This window comes from Danio aesculapii, chromosome 7 (genome assembly GCF_903798145.1).
Source record: "Danio aesculapii chromosome 7, fDanAes4.1, whole genome shotgun sequence".
Classification (NCBI taxonomy): Eukaryota; Metazoa; Chordata; class Actinopteri; order Cypriniformes; family Danionidae; genus Danio; species Danio aesculapii.
This window is the reverse complement of record NC_079441.1, coordinates 67,786,600-67,804,144: the sequence shown is the minus strand read 5'-3', so window position 1 is coordinate 67,804,144 and position 17,545 is coordinate 67,786,600. Positions and strand designations below refer to the sequence as shown.

At 38.5% G+C, this 17,545-nt stretch overlaps 1 protein-coding gene across 2 annotated transcripts in view; it reads right to left on the bottom strand.

The window, feature by feature from the left end:
• Window positions 1-317: 317 nt before the first annotated feature.
• The window catches only part of hnf4b (hepatic nuclear factor 4, beta), a 34,626-nt gene continuing 17,398 nt past the window's right edge, over window positions 318-17,545 (bottom strand). The window contains exons 5-10 of one of the 2 annotated variants that reach the window (XM_056462389.1): window positions 13,425-13,574; window positions 12,997-13,084; window positions 8,953-9,105; window positions 6,470-6,733; window positions 3,669-3,788; window positions 318-640 (exon numbers count right to left, since the gene is read on the bottom strand). In XM_056462389.1, the coding sequence (XP_056318364.1) occupies window positions 519-640; window positions 3,669-3,788; window positions 6,470-6,733; window positions 8,953-9,105; window positions 12,997-13,084; window positions 13,425-13,574 (897 nt within the window). In that variant the 3' untranslated portion in view covers window positions 318-518. Of the gene's footprint in view, window positions 644-3,668; window positions 3,789-6,469; window positions 6,734-8,952; window positions 9,106-12,996; window positions 13,085-13,424; window positions 13,575-17,545 lie in introns of both variants that reach the window. The other variant, XM_056462388.1, reaches the window with a different exon arrangement.

The following is a 17,545-nucleotide window of genomic DNA, read 5'->3' as shown; positions in this document are numbered from 1 at the left end:
TTTATTAAAAAGCTGTGGAATTATTATGTGGCAATGCTGCGGAAAACTACTTTTGAACCTTTATTTTAAAAGAGCGTATATTACAAAACACTGATCTTTAAGCCAAAAAAAAAAAAAAAATCCATGAAAATTTCCAGTAAAAACATAAAGCAGACTGACCAGCCCTCATGTGTTTGACATCTGGTATATCTGATTGAACCATGAACCCATGATGAGCGCTGTTGAATTGTAATGTTTATGCACGCAACCTTCCATGTCACCATCCAATAAATTAGACAATCATTTACCAGCGATTTCAGCGCAAAAATATCCAGATACTGATTCAAGGCTTTTTATTATCTGTTAATTAAAAAAAAATTAACACTATTAGATTTGAACACTGTATTTTACATATAGCAGTTGGTGCTTAATAATAATAATAATAACAATAATAACTTCGATTTTTAGTGTCTGTGTGCATCTGTGAGTATATAAAGTTGATAATTTGTGTGTAACCGAGCAGCTTTAAACAGATGTGGTTAAAGGCACGTGTGGACGGTTGGCATGGCCAGGCTGTTGGGCATTTCTCTTGGCATGTCCTCTGTTTGTCCATGTGTGAAGACCTCAGTGTGTGTGGAGAGAAGAGCATCTTCGGCCAGAGCTGCTGCGGTCAGAAGGTCACAATCACAAAACATTGAAACATGCATTTTCTGTTAAACTACCCTAAAACATATCCATGTTAAATAGTTAATGCATTTACTAGCATGAACAGACTATGAGCAATACATTTATTACAGTGTTTGTTCATGTTAGTCAGTGGTGTAAAGTGGTGTATGTCAGTGGTGTAAAGTAACTAATTACAAATACTCAAATTACTGTTATTGAGTAGATTTTCTCAGGAATTGTAATTTACTAAGTAGTTTTAAACATGTGTACTTTTACTCTTTGAGTCAATTTGAGTCCTTGTAATTTGTTATTTTACACCACTGACAATCAGTTTTATGCTTGAAGAAACATATATATGAAAGCAGCCTTTCCCAGAGTGGGTTGCAGATGGAAGGGCATCCGCTGCATAAAACATACTTTTCCCTCTCCGCTGTCGCCTCTGGCTTGCATGGTTCAGGATCTATAGAGCTGCGAATCGTTGGATTTGCTCTTCAATATTTGGACTCTCAGTAGTGATTATTAAACCACACTGAACTGAGCTAAACTGAACTGAACTTAAACACTACAAACTGAACTACACTGTTCCTATTTACTATTTACTATGACCTTTTATGTGAAGCTGCTTTGACACAATCTACATTGTATAAGCGCTATACAAATAAAGGTGAATTGAATTGGATAAGTTGGTGGTTCATTCCGCTGTGGCTACCCCAGATTAATAAAGGGACTAAGCCGAAAAGAAAATGAATGAATGAATGAATGCAGCCATTTTTGGAGTATTTCGAAATATAGGTTGCATACTGTACACTCTCAGAAAAATGGTACACGGTGGTACAAAAATTGTTCCTTAAGGAACAGTTGTGTACCTTTGTAAAATTTGTACCTCATATGGAACAGAAAAGGCCTCTTATGATACTATTCTGTACTTTATATGGTACAATTGAAATGAAGGTGCACGATTGTTCTCATAAAAAAGGTACATAAGTGTTGGACATCTCCTTATTGGTTGGACATGTTGGACATCTCTTTATTACAATATCTATGAAAATAAATATGACTAGAAAGGCGAAGTGATTTTATGAATAATTTCCATATTAAAACATGAATCCTCATTTAAAAGCATTTGTTTAAAGAAACTCATAAACACTAATTATTAAGTTCTATAAAACAAAACAACTAGTAAAACAAAACTATAGGTATTGTAAACTACACATTTAAGACATTGTTAATAAACATTTGCTAATCATTTTCTGATAAATATAGGTTCATTATTGATATTCGCACCTTTTGGCGTTTGCTTTACATTACGCACGTGAGCTGGCAAAAGTCCTGCATATGCAAAGTGTTCATGCAGACATTTAACTATTGTAAAACTAATCAAACATTGTGCATATCTCCTCACAATACTTTTGCATAATTCTATTTCTATTTTAAAATGAAGTAAATTAAATGAACTTTTAGATGATTACGAAGGTATTGTGTGAAAATTGGAGAAAAACATGTTTCATATACATGGGAGAACGTATTTCTGCAACATTTTTGTGAAAAGTTTTGTGAAATGTTTAGCAAAAAATAGATCTTTTGATTTATGTTGAAGTAATTTTTATTCTTTATTGTAAATGGAAAAGGTGCATTTGCACAAAAATAAACTTTTTAAAACACATTGTTTATTTTTTTCTTTTTTTACATGTGTTGTTGATGTTTTATATTTACTGAAAATAAATCCACACATTTTGGATACTGAACTGAGCTAAACTGAATTGAACTTAAACACTAAAAACTGAACTACACTGTTCCAATTTACTATGATCTTTTATGTGAAGCTGCTTTGACACAATCTACATTGTAAAAGCGCTATACAAATAAAGGTGAATTGAATTGAATATAGCAAAATGCCTTTAATTATTTCTTGAAGGAACACATTTGACACTGTAAAGTGTCTTATCACTGTAGTGGTACCTTCATGGATCAGATTTGTACCTTTGATGAAGCTTCAATATTGTATTTGCAGGTTTTAAAAAACAGAGGTACATTTTGGTTTCCCATGGTAAAAATCATGGTACAAACTGCAATGGAACAAATTTGTTTCTTTGTCTTGAGGTACAATTCTGTTCCATAAAAAAGTACTGCCCCAGTGACAAGGGTTTGTACCTTCTTTGGTACAACATTTTTTTGGTGTACTATTTTTTTCTGAGAGTGTATATGACATATTGTATATATGCTAAATCCGAACATGAACTTGTATGTCATATTGTATGTCATTGAAGTCAGAATGATTAGCCCCCCTTAAATTTTTTTTCGTTTTTAAGTATCTTGCAAATGATAATGTCTGATAATATTTTTTCTTCTGGAGAACGTCTTATTTGTTTTATTTAGGCTAGAATAAAAGCAGTTTAAATTTTTTTATGAACCATTTTAAGGTCAAAATTATTAGCAATTTTTTTCGACAGTCTTCAGAACAAACCATCGTTATACAATAACTAATTACCCTAACTTGCCTAGTTAACTTAATTAACCTAGTTAAGCCTTTAAATGTCACTTTAAGCTGTATAGAAGTGTCTTGAAAAATATCTAGTCAAATAATATTTACTGTCATCATGACAAAGATTAAATAAATCAGTTATTAGAAATGAGTTATTAAAACTATTATGTTTAGAAATTTGTTGAAGAAATCTTCTCTCCGTTAACAGAAATTGGGGAAAAAAATAAACAGGGGGGCTAATAATTCTGACTTCAACTGTATGTAATTTGCATATATTGCTGTATATCAGATTTCTATATGGTTTAAACCATTTTAACTGAACTATTCTTTTAAAATGGACATTGATATGAAGGCAGCCATTTTGTAATATAGGTTGCACGTATGACATATTGTATATATGTGAAATCCTAATATGAACTTGTATGTCATATATGTAATTTGCACATATTGCACATATGTGGCGATGACAGAATGTTGATTTTATGAGTGAACTATCTTTTTAAACTGTACAGGATTGACAGTCTGATCTTGTGATACTCACAGGGGGGCACAGGGAGGATCACGGATGTGAAGTTTGGCATCGGGATGTGCTCCGTCAGGATCCCTCTGGAGAGAACAGACTCTGAAGCCGTGCTGAATAGAAGCGGCTCAGCATTGGACTCTACAGAGAGGCAGAAAAGTTCCTGTTTTATTTCAATTCCAACCTGTTCATACTTTAACTGCAGGTAAGGCCCCAAAAAGCCTCGGCTCCCTCAGAGAACTAATGACGGGTCTTAACCTAAACCTGAGAGCTTAGATGGAGACTGATGGACTCCGGACCGAGATCTCCTATGGAATCTTAACCAGCTTTGAGTTCACTGATGTTTACACTGGAGAAAGTCTACGGTAACTCTCCACAATGTTTCTGGACCACCGAAATCCAAGAGTTTTTATACACTCATCCTAAATCAGCACTGCGGCAACTCAGAGGAACGTTTCATAATTCAGACGTCTTAGACTTCTGATTGAACTTGGTCTCAGATGTTTCTCCTATAGAGTTCCTTCGGAGAAATAAACAGTGTAGAAAGACAATTTTTGACATGCACTGTAATATTAGCTTTGTGAGCTTTTACCTTTGTGAAAAAGAGCTAGCATGCTTTAAAAAAGTTCATATGAAAGTTATAAACTTTAGAGGAATTTACTGAACGACTAATGGTTTAAGAGACAACATAGTTAATACAGTAGTTATAGTTAAACAAATAAGTAGGTACATTTTTTATTAAATGCAATTAGTTAAATTTTATTAAAAAGTTTTGAAAGGTTATGAAAAAGTGTATTTATGAACCATTAAAGATGCAGAAATATACACTCACTGGCCACTTTATTAGGTACATCTGTCCAACTGCTCGTAACGCAAATTTCTAATCAGCCAATCACATGGCTGATATGAACTGCTGATCTACTGGTATTTTCAGAAGCAGAAGACCACACCGGGTGCTATTCCTGTCAACTAAGTACAGGAAACTGAGGCTACAATTTGCACAGGCTCACCAACATTGGACAATAGAAGATTGTAAAAACGTTGCCTGGTCTGATGAGTCTTCTGCTGCGACATTCGGATGGTGGGGTCAGATTTTGGCATCAACAACATGAAAGCATGAATCCATCATGTCTTGTATCAATGGTTCAGGCTGGTGGTGGTGTAATGGTGTCGGGGGATATTTTCTGGACACACTTTGGGCCCATTAGTACCAATTGAGCATCGTGTCAACGCCACAGCCTACCTGAGTATTGTTGCTGACCATGTCCATCCCTTTATGCCCACAGTGTACACATCTTCTGATGGCTATTTTCAGAAGGATAACACTCCATATCATAAAGTGCAAATCATCTCAGACTGGTTTCTTGAACATAGCAATGAGTTCACTGTATGGGCCTCCACAGTCACCAGATCTCAATCCAATAGAGCACATTTGTAATGTGGTGGAATGGGAGATTTGCATCATTGTGCAGCCAACAAATTTGCAGCAACTGCGTGATGCTATCATGTCAATATGGACCAAAATATCTGAGGAATATTTCCAGTACCTTGTTGAATCCATGCCACGAAGGATTAAGGCAGTTCTGAAGGCAATAGGGGTCCAACTAAGTTGTACCTAATAAAGTGGCCGGTAAGTGTTTACTGTGTGTGTGTGTATATATATATATATATATATATATATGTATATATATATATATATATATATATATATATATATATATGGAAACACATACTAAATATCACTCATACCAAAGTACACTTTAATAATAAATTAAAAATTAGGGATACATAATATATATATATATGTAAGATATATATGTAAGTTTTATATGTAAAAAAAAAAGCAATTCTATTACTATTATTATTACTCATATTATTTTTCAATTATTATTAAAGTGTACTTTGATATGAGTGATATTTAGTATGTGTTCCCACTTGAACTTTGGTTAACTTGGTTCTTTTGTTCCCAACTATAATAAAGAAAAATATACATTTAGTCCTGGTTCGCTTAGACTTCAGAATGTCCATTTAAAGATTGAACCTAAAATACAAAACCATCAGGTAAAGACTATGAAACCTGTTGAGTGATTTACCAATAGTGGGCGATCTGAATGAAGCCACATGTGGAGAAATAACACACCTCCAAACAGTAAAGACATAAATCTCTGTTTACTAAAATCATGTGACCTTGCCAATTTGATGCGGCCTCTGAACCCCTTATTCGAAACCAAAGATTCGTAAAGGTTTCGAAGCTTCATGAAGCAGTCATCACTAGGGCTCTCCGGAGAATTTAGACCGAATGTTTGACGCCGTCTGTCGAAACGAGGATGTTAGGTTATAAAATACAATGTGGCTGAGCTGTTACCGGGAAAATCCAGTGGTTTAACATTAGGGTAATGCGCTGGGTCATCCCCCCATTGGCGAGATCACTTGGGGGACGATGCCAATGGTCGGTCCAGAAGTAAGCAAATATAATGAATGAAAACGCATATGTGCGTAGACATATAATGTAATAATGTACTGTAATGTGTCATTTGTTTGCTTCTGGTGTCTCGTTTCGTGATGGTGCGCTTTATCTGTGGGATTTGACTTTCCTCTTCATGCTGAACTGGACTAATTGTGTGGCATTTTATTCGGGGGCCTTCATGCTGCACTGCGAGCTGTTGCACCGACAGTTTCAGCCTCACTGCTCAAGCTTCTGGGCTATTAGCTCAGCCTGATGAAAGCCCTGGCTTGCACTGGCCCGAGAGTGAAAAAAGCAGCTCATGAGCATCATTTGTATATTTTCATTCTTCAGGGACAAAATCAGATTTATTGAGTACCTGTGGCCGGCAGTGATTCAGATCCTCTGGTTGCTTCTTCTCCCAAGAGCATCTCCATCAGTAGGCTGTCCACGCTGGCTCTGCCCAGGAGACGCATGAGCTGCAGCTGCTCCAGCATCTGCCAGGCCACGCTCTGCAGTGTGGTCAGCAGCAGCAGCAGCTCTCCGAACCGGCCGCGCTGCTCACTTGTGGCCTCGTCCAGCAGCACCTGGGCCTGGAACCGCAGTCGGCGCACGGCCTGAGCACACTGAAGACCAGGACAATCTGAAACACACACTGACATCAGTTAGACAACTAATCTTAGAGACGCATTCATCTGAGAAAACATCTATTAGTGCGGGGAATGGATAAAGAAGATTTGTACAGGCCAATTTTTCAGTTTCAAAAAACAATTTGGAAAACATTGTGACGTACAGTTGAAGTGAAAATGATTAGCCCTCTTGTGATTTTTCTTTCTTTTTTAAATACTACTTTTTAAGTAAAGTCAACTAATCGCTTTAAAAGCAATGAGTTAATTAACTTTTTATTAGTCAACAAATCAAGTTAAAAGAAACTGGTTTACTCACTTTTTAAATAGTCGACTAATCACTTCAAAAGCAACAAGTTTACTCACTTTATAAGTAAAATAAACAAATTGCTTTAAAAGCAACGAGTGTACTCACTTTTTACACAAAGTCAAGTAATTTTTTTTACACCAACATGTTTACTCCCTGTTTAAGTAGTCGATTAAAAGCAACGGGATTAATCACTTTTTAAGTAAAGTCAACTAATCGCTTTAAAAGCAACGGGTTCAATCACTTTTTAAGTAAAGTCAACTAATCGCTTTAAAAGCAATGGGATAAAGCACATTTAAATAAAGTCAACTAATCACTTCAAAAGCAACAAGTTCACTCACTTTTTCGTAGTCAAATAATCACGCTTTTACTCACGCTTTTAAGTCAACTAATCGCTTTAAAAGCAATGGGTATACTCACTTTATAAGTAAATTCAGCTAATTGAGTTTAATCACTTCATTAGTAAAGTCAATTAATTGCTTTAAAAGCAGCGGGTTTACTTACAGTACTTTATAAGTAGTCAACTAATCGCTAAAAAGAAACGAGTTTACTCACTTTTTATATAAAGTCTAGTAATTTCTTTTAAAACAGCATGTTTACTCATTTTTAAGCAGTCGCATACTAAGTCGCAAACTAATCGCATTAAAAGCAATGAGTTAATTAACTTTTTAGAAGTCAACTTATCGAGTTAAAATAAACGTGTGTACTGTTTAAGTAAAGTCAACTCATTGCTTTTAAAGGAACAAGTTTACTCACTTTTTATATAACATCAACTAATCGCTTTAAAAGCAACGAGTTTACTCACTTTATAAATCAACTAATCGTTTTATAAGCAACTGGTTTACTCACTCTTTTTATAAAGATAAGTAATTGGTTTAAAAGCAGCATGTTTACTCACTTTTTAAGTAAAGTCAACTAATTGCTTTAAAAGCAACGAGTTTACTCACTTTTTAGTAGTCAACTAATCACACTAAAAGAAACTGGTTTAATCACTTTTTAGTAGTCAACTAGTTGCTTTTAAAGCAAAAAGTTTACACACTTTATAAATCAACTAATCGCTTTATAAGCAACTGGTTTACTCACTCTTTATATAAAGGTAAGTAATTGGTTTAAAAGCAGCCTGTTTACTCACTTTTTAAGTAAAGTCAACTAATCTCGTTAAAAGCAACGAGTTTTCTCACTTTTTAGTAGTTAACTAATTGCTTTTAAAGCAACAAGTTCACTCACTTTTCAAATAGTCGACTCATCACATTAAAAGCAACGGGATTAAGCACTTTTAATAATCAACTAATCACACTGAAAGAAACTGGTTTAATAACTTTTTAGTAGTCAACTAGTTGCTTTTAAAGCAAAAAGTTTACACACTTTATAAATCAACTAATCACTTTATAAGCAACTTATTTACTCACTCTTTATATAAAGGTAAGTAATTGGTTTAAAAGCAACATGTTTACTCACTTTTTAAGTCAAGTCAACTAATTGCTTTAAAAGCAACATGTTCACTCACTTTTTAGGCAGTCGATCATTGCATTCAAAGCAATAGGATTAAGAACTTTTTAAGTCAACTAATCGCTTTTTTATTTTTTGTATGCCAACTTCTGCTAAAACCAAAATAAACATTTGGAGTAGAAAAAAGTCATTGTTATAAGCCTTAACTTTGCACATGGGTACAAAAAAGGTCCAAACCAAAGTAAATAAAGCACAGCAAGTCTTCCAGCCTGGCTCCATTCTTTTAATCAGACCTGCAGGCCAACAGGCAGAAACGTCCAACAATCCACAATCGGCACATCCACGATATTAATAGATCCTCATAAAACTTCACGAAACCAGAGAAGACAGTACAACACAGCGGTGCCAGGAACAAGAGCAGACGCTGCTGGCACAGACGGTGTGTTTCGACCGGGAACACGCCGATGATCCCTGACTAACCTGGGGCGAAGAAGACGATGGTTTTCAGACAGACGAACTCGGTGTCTGTGATGTTCAGCTCTTTCAGAGGCCGCACCAACTCTTCCAGGATACGAACCGCTACCTTCGACATCTCCTGCTCGCTGCCGCCAACAGGAATGATGAAGTCGTTTCCTGCACAAACACAATATAATCACAAATCATACCCTGATAATAGCAGCATGTTGGGATGTTAACTTTATGTATTGTTAAAAACTTTCTCGTTGGTACTTAAGCAACTACTGGTACAGTATATAGTTAGAAATAAGCATAGGCACTGAAAATATGTTGATTATTACTTTATCTTTTACAAATCATGCTTTGAAAATAGCAGCCACTGTTGGGCTTTCTGAATTGATATATTTTTCAAGAGTTCACACTTAGCTGATGATTAATTCTAAGCTTGTTTGGCATGCTGTCCCGGGAGAGAGCCCTGAGCTCATAAGATCCTCGAGCCCGGGGCTCCCTCCCGTTGCAAGGCGAGAGGGGAGTTTGAGCTCAGGTAGATCTCGAGAACTCCCCCGCTGTAATAACCAATGAACAGCCAGTGATTGCTCTTGAGAGATAACCATTTACTAGGAGTATGTCTATAATGCCGGTTTGGATTAGTCAATTAACTTACAGTATGTTGCATGTTTTTTGGATGGTGTGAGGAAACCGGGAAACCCGGGGGAAACCCACGTGAGCACAGGGAGAAAATGCAAACTCCGCACAGAAATGTCTCTTGGTTATTAAAGCCTAGAACCAGAGACATTCTTGCTGTGAGGCAACAGTGCTAAGCACTGGGCCACCGTGTCACTCATCTAGGAAGAAGGAGGAGTAGGGGTGGATGGGGGGATTCTTCAAAATGAAGATAGCAGTGGTACGTAACCCAGGGTATTTGTAGTAGCTTAGGAGTCGTCTGATTTGTGCATTGAGAATTGGATAATGCGGATCCAGCCACTAGCAATCATAAGCACGTGATCCTCTCGAAATTTGTTTATAACTAAACTTCACTTAAAGTTTCTTGTTGCCATTTATGAAACTACTGATACAGTATATAGTTAAGAAATAAGCGTAGGCACTGAAATATGTTGATTATTATTTCATCTTTTACACAGTGACTAGAAAAAAAGATAAAACAACGACATAACTCGCGGCTGAACGATCATAGTATGATGCATCGGATAGAAAAAGAACGATGTAGTGATGAGTGTTTCCCAAAACACGTAGTTTCAGGATGTAAATAAAGAGGTAAGAATCAGTGTTATTTAAGTCTTACTGAGATTCTATTAGAGTTTTGTTAATATTTGGAATGTTTTTATTTTTACATATGTCATTTATTGATTTTGTAAATTTTTTTGACCATGTTTTATTTATTTTTATAAGTATGTCTGTGAGTGTGTATGGATGTTTCCCAGAGATGGGTTGCAGATGGAAGGGATTCCGCAGCGTAAAACATAGGCTGGATAAGTTGGCGGTTCATTCCGCTGTGGTGACCCCAGATTAATAAAGGGACTAAGCCGAAAAGAAAATGAATGAATGAATGAATATATCTGTAGGCGGCTTGGAGGCTTAGTGGGTAGCGATGTCGCCTCACAGCAAGGAGGTCGCTGGTTCAAGCCTCAGCTGGGTCAGTTGGCATTTCTGTGTGGAGTACTGTATGTATGTATGTTCTCCTCTTGTTCGCGTGGGTTTCCTCTAGGTGCTCCGGTTTCCCCCACAAGTCCAAAGACATGCTCTATTGACCTTATTCTACAATGCGGAAGTGCGCTCGTTTTTGCGATTGTTTTAGGACTTCCGGTTCAGTTGCCTATGGGAGAAATGACTAGAAATAATATACTGCAGAAAACGGTCAAACTACTCGCTCTACAAACAAGTGTTTGCATGATTATACATAAAAAGTAGAATAATAAGAAAAGATCAGTTTGCAACAAAGCAGCATTACGAGCTGTTTTTAACCTCTAAAAATGAATGGACGTGAATGAGACCGGAAGTCTCGAGCCAAAAGGATTCAAATGGCTGCGCCCGCTCGTACGCGAAGAATAAGGTGAATAGGTGAATTGGGTAAGCTAAATTGCCCATAGTGTATGTGTGTGAATGAGAATGTATGGATGTTTCCCAGTACTGGGTTGCAGCTGGAAGGGCATCGGCTGCGTAAAGCATATGCTGCATAAGTTGGCGGTTCATTCTGCTGTGGCAACCCCTGATGAATAATGCGACTAAGCCGAAAAGAAAATGAATGAATGAATGTCTGAATAGTTTTTATGTACAGTTATTTTTAATTTGTTTATTATATTATTATTTCATTTTAGTTTGCAACCCAGGCTCATTCAGAAAACCGGGAGACTGCGAAATACGTCCCGGGAGGTACGTATTTTTGCAGTTTAAGGTTTTCGCGAATCCGCGAGAGGCCGCTGTGTGCGCCTTTTTGGCTTCTCGGACGTCTCCCGCGAGTGCCGTTCGCGCTGTTCTCGCGTGAACCCACCAGAGGCCGCTGTCGAACAAACGCCTGTCTGTCCGACTGCCTGAATGATTGACTGGGCGACCGGCCAATCGGCCGGCCGACCCACCCTCCTCCTTCCCCGAACCCAACCAGTTTTACCGATTGACCCGCCCGCCCTAAACCCAACCAACGATTTACAAAAGCCGTCCGGAAAAAAAAAGCCCTTTTTTTTTTACCACATTTTTGGATTTTACCACACTCTCACCCTGTTATGAACCTCTTCGTTTTATTTCTTGGATTCTGTTTTAGTCTTACCTGATTTCTGGAACCGCTCTTCCCCGGACTCGAACCCGCTTGTCATCATCGTGATTCTCTGCGAGGACGAGCTAACCGAACAAACTGGTTGCAGCGGGAAAGCCCTCCACACGAAGGTAAGCGGTCAGCCGACGAGCGCTAAAAGGAACGCGTCATACCACCCCGCAGCGTTCTTTAAAAAACTAAATGCAGCCATACGTACCTCCGGCTACATAATTCGCAGTCTCCAGAAACATCCTCGGAACTACGTTTTCAGAATGAGCCTGGGTTGCAAGTTTTATTTTAGTCCATCAAGTGAATGCAAATGAGAAAGAACAAACTGATTTATAGTGATTAGAGTAAAAAAAGTCAGCTGCTATCAATATTGCTATCAAATATTTGTCACAAATCTTTATTTGTGTTGGAAAAAAATAAACTTATAAAGCGTTGGAACTAAATGAGGGTGAATAAATGGTGAGTAAACGTACATTTTTGGATCAATTACCCCTTTAAATTTAATTCATTCATTTTCCTTCAGCTTAGTGCCTTTATTCATCAGGGGTCATCACAGCCGAATGGACCGCCAACTTATTTTTTTTACACAGTCACAGTGGATGCCCTTCTAGCCGCAACCCAGTACTGGTAAACATCCATACACACACTCAATCACACACATACAGTACGGCCAATTTAGTTTATTCAATTCACCTATAGTGCATGTCTTCGGACTGTGAGGGAAACCGAAGCACCCAGAGGAAACCCACACCACATGCAAACTCCACACAGAAATGCCAACTGGTCCAGCCGGGACTCTTCCTGCTGTGAGGAAACAGTGCTAACCACTGAGCCACCATGTTGCTCCGCTTTTAAATTTGACTTCACTTATTCTTAGATAAAAACTAATCTGATTTTAATTTGTGAAGACATGCAAGTTTAAAGATGCAGTGGGAGATCAGGGAAAATGCTAACTTTAGCATTATAGCATTGAGAACGCACGGTTGATGTTGTCTGCCTGATACTCGCTGATCTACATTTGTTGACAGTGTGGGCTACTTATCGTAATTCTGATGCCTTAATCAGAATATAAAAATATATACTTTTAGATCAATTACATTAATTGATCAGAATGTGAAGAGATCTTCCACAACAACAACAACAATTCTGAAGACAATCACCTGTTGCACCTTTAGCATTTCATGTATCGTTTTTTAATATATCATGATTATTTACAGTATGGTTGTGAGATGAAAATGCACTGAATTACAGCAGGCCAGTTTTCAAGGGCCTCCATTGGTTGATTCACTCACCCAGCAGGATAATGTCACTGTAGGGAAGTGAACGTCGTGCCACTCCTAAGATGAGATGCTCTGCAGAGTGAGCTCGTAACAGCGCCACCTGCACACACACGCACATACGCACGCACGCACGCACGCGCACACACACACGCACACACACACACACACACAAATGTTGGTTTTCACATTTTATGGGGTCTTTTCATAGATGTAATAATTTTTATATTGTACAGACTATATATCTTCCTTCCACAACCCAACCCCAAAACCCAACATAGTGAGCAATCGGCATTTTCTAAGTACTTTATTTTGCATAATTTTTGAGCCGTATTCCTAATGGGGACCATCAAATGTCCCCATGACATAAAACATGGTATTACTATACTTGTTTTGGGGACATTTGGTCCCCAACATGCAGACATACACACACACACTCTTACCCTGTCATCCACTGACAGCTCACAGAATTCCGGGATGCGTTTCGCCCATTCAACTAGCAGGAGGAGCTGCTGCTTCATGGATTCACACACATCGCCCACACCGGCTATCTTCTTACTGCCGGCGTCCCTCATCAAATTCTGGGAAAGGCTCTGGAGGCAGCAGAATTATTTTATATAGCTAACTATTTATAGTGGCTGTGAGAGCTTAACGTGCAGCAATTGCAAGAAAGCACATGCAAATGTAAAATGTTCTATAACACCTTTTTAAATAGAAAATTCTTGAAAAAGTTCATTGTACAGCATTGTGGCAGCAGTGGAGTCATTCAGGTTCTTGGGCACCACCATCTCTCAGGACCTGGGACACTCACATTGACTCCATTGTCAAAAAAGCTCAACAGCGGCTGTACTTTCTTCGTCAGCTGAGGAAGTTCAACCTCCCAAAGGAGCTGCTGAAACAGTTCTACACCTCCATCATTGAATCAGTCATCTGCACATCAATAACTGTCTGGTTTAGCTCAGCTACTAAATTCGACCTCCAAAGACTACGTCGAATAGTTCGGACTGCTGAGCGAATCACTGTTACAACCCTTCCTACTCCCCAAGAACTGTACTTATCCAGAGCGAGCAGAAGGGCTGCCAAAATCACTCTGGACCCCTCACACCCAGCACACTGCCTCTTTGAACTTTTACCTTCTGGTCGACGCTACAGAGCACTGCGCACCAGAACAGCCCGACACAGAAACAGTTTCTTCCCTCAGTGGGGGTGGTTTGGGTGGTTTGAACGACCCACCCCCCATGGTCAAAAGGTCCAGAATTTGTCCTTTTAATTACTTTATGTAATCAAGAGGCTGCTGTGTATGCCTTTTGAGATCTCAAATTTCTCTCGCGAGTGCCATTGGCCGCTGTTGACTAACTGTTTGACTGACTGAATGACTGACTGATTGTCTGATCGACTGACCCACCCTCCTCCTTCCCTAAACCCAACCAATTTTATTAACTGACCCGTGTGTGAAGCGAGTCATGTGACATAACCCACAGAGCGGTAACGTTTGAATCTTTGATGTGACATCCTCATCCATACTGAGTAACGCTATGGGTTGAAATGAGAAAGACAGACGGAAGAGAAAGCAGACAGCTGCGTAATGGTCACAAAATATTGAACATATGTTAAAAAAGACTTCCAAACAGGGTAAAGCTAACTTCACTTACTTCCTAACAGATGCGAATCTGTCACTATCATGAGGTTCAAATTAGCTGGGACGTCCTGTATATTGGACATAACAGATTTGTTCTCTAGTTTTGCCATTAAATATTTTGAAAACTCTCCGATGAAGGCTTTACTACCAAGCGGAGTCCTCAGCAGTCAGCTGTCACTTCACAGCAAAAGGCGCTAATCCCGTCACTTCTGTGTTTTTGAGGCTGTTTACACTGGTCACTTCATTCTTTTTATTCTGATCGGAAATAAAAGAGAAGTCTTCTCTAGGAGAAGTCCCCATGAAAATGAAAATATGTAGTGTGTTTAGACTGACAATATTTGCACATGATCTTAGTAAGCAACTTGACAAAGCAGTCATTATTTTTGTTACTGCAAAAAGCATGCACATGATCCAGAAGACAAGCTAATCCAGCACAAAATAATTCATAAAATGTCACCAAAATGCTGTATTTAAATGTCTTAAATATAAAATGTAGGTGTAGGAGCCATATTTAATAGTTTATTGGTCTAGGTAATTTATATATATATATATATATATATATATATATATATATATATATATATATATATATATATATATATATATATATATATATACTGTTTTCATATACTGTTCTTGCTGATTTGCATGTCATATACTTTGAGTATGCTTCAGATAGTTCCCACAGTTTGTGTGACACGTGAGTTTTTAGTACGATGTGCAGAAGTTGGAGAGCACAAGCTTTTGACCGTGGAAGTGAAATATTGAAGTCATTGTTCATCAGGCTGGAACAAACAAGTTGTATGTGAGGGGATTTTGACAACATTGGCACGTGTGGATATCTGATGTGAAAATAAAACAAAGATACATTGAGTTAGATGGACTCTCGTGTTGTGATCGAATGTAAAAGCACTAATACGCGTCAAGACTTGTGAAATAAGCATAATGGTCACATGTACCCTACAGTAGGGAACAAACGCAAAAAAAGGTCCACTTTTAGAGAACCCCCCCCCCCCCTTTTCACTAGTCTGGAACTGATACAACAAACATCATTTAATGTATTCCTCTTGATTTTTATTACAGTTTTGTTCCAGTTTTATTCAAGTATTCCAGTTTTGGTTCTTGCAACACATTTCAAGAAAAGTTGGAACAGTGAAGTATTTACCACTTTGTAATGTTGCCATTCCTTTTCACAACACTTAAAAGACGTTTAGGGACTGAAGACACCAATGGCTCGACACCAGATGCTTCATACACATAAATACTTGTGTAGAAATGTTTATTACTAACTTTTCAATGAACATGAGTTGATTATAACTGCAGATCAATGACAGTGCGAAACAGACTACAGTAACGTCTGTAATTATATTAAATAACTAAATAAATGAACATATATAAACACATACAGCCCCTTACAGACTCTGATATGTTCCCAACTACAGAAGAACTACATATAGCAGACATTTTGTCCGTATTTAGGTTCAAAACAACACAAAATATACCTCTCAGTCAGTGAAAACCTCTTATCTGTGTAATCTTCAGCAGCACATGTAGCCTCTGTTAGAGAGTAATTCCATCATTCCCGGTTCATATTAGTCCAAAAGGTGAAGATAATAAGAAGATTATACATGGCAGTTTGCTCATGTTTGCTGAAAAATAATGTGCTCCTTTTTTCCGGCTTCTCCTTTGTTTCTTCATGCTTCACTCTCGCGTTTGTCAGTGACTGGTTATTATCATCAGCTCAAGAAGTTTGTTATCTCAGATATAATGTTAGACGAGCGAAAGCGCTAGCAAGAAAGCGAAACCGCTCGTGCCTCAGACTGGCTCGTAAACAACTACAGGGCACAGGGTAAATCTGCTCTTCTTCTTGGCTTTGTGGCTGTTCATCCAGACGACGACAAGGTTTGTTTGAGCCCGGATCGTCCATGGCTCATTATTATATGTATTTATAATTCCGCTGTAATCTCTCGCTGTGTTTTTCAAACATGGCGGGTTTTTTGTTTTCATTCTGGCTTGTTGCGTAAGCGAATGACGCCTCTCTGTAAACCAATAGCGTTCAGCTGTGCGTGTGGTTCCGCCTTTTGGTACCCTTTCTCGTGTTTGGTACCCTTTCGAAAGGGTGCCGAAAAAGTGGTACGGTTCGGTTCACTTTTTGACAGTGGAAACGGCTATAAAAGCGCACCAAACCGAACCGTACCATACCGTACCACTCAGTAGAAACGGGCCATCAGTGATGAAGTGTTTCAAGTGTTATTTTGTCCCATTTCTCCTGTAAACAAGTCTTAAGGTGGGCAACAGTACAGGGACATCGTTGTCACATTTTGCGCTTCAAGATGCACCACACATTCTCTATTGGAGACAGGTCGGGACTGCAGGCAGGCCAGTCAAATGCCTGTATCCTCTTCCTGAGCCCATTTGGTGATATCGCTTATAGATGAATGACAATTCTTGATGCAGTGCTGCCTGAGGGATCGAAGATCACGGTGGTTCGACTTGCTCCCTTGTCCTTTACGCATGGAAATTCCTCCAGATTCCTTGAATCTTTTAATTATGTTCGGCACTGTCGAAGGTGAAATATACAAATGTTCTCCTATCTTTCTTTGAGGATCATTAGCCGCATTTCTACTATCAGGCCAGTGCGAGCTAGGGCTTTAATCGGGCCAGGCCGGGCCAATAGCCCAGGAGGTTGAGAAATGAGGCCAAAATCATGTCGCGTTTCCACTGTCGGGCTAGTTGCTCGCAGCGCGTCACGCAAACACCGCCCCAGAACGTCCCCCGAATCAAACATCACACAACCCGTCACACAACCCGCCCACTTCAGCGGGAACAAAAAACTCAAATTATAACCACAAACACAACCTGGCATCACTACGAGAGCTGGAAGATGGAGAACACCGAAGCGATTGCTTTTTTACTGTTTGTGGT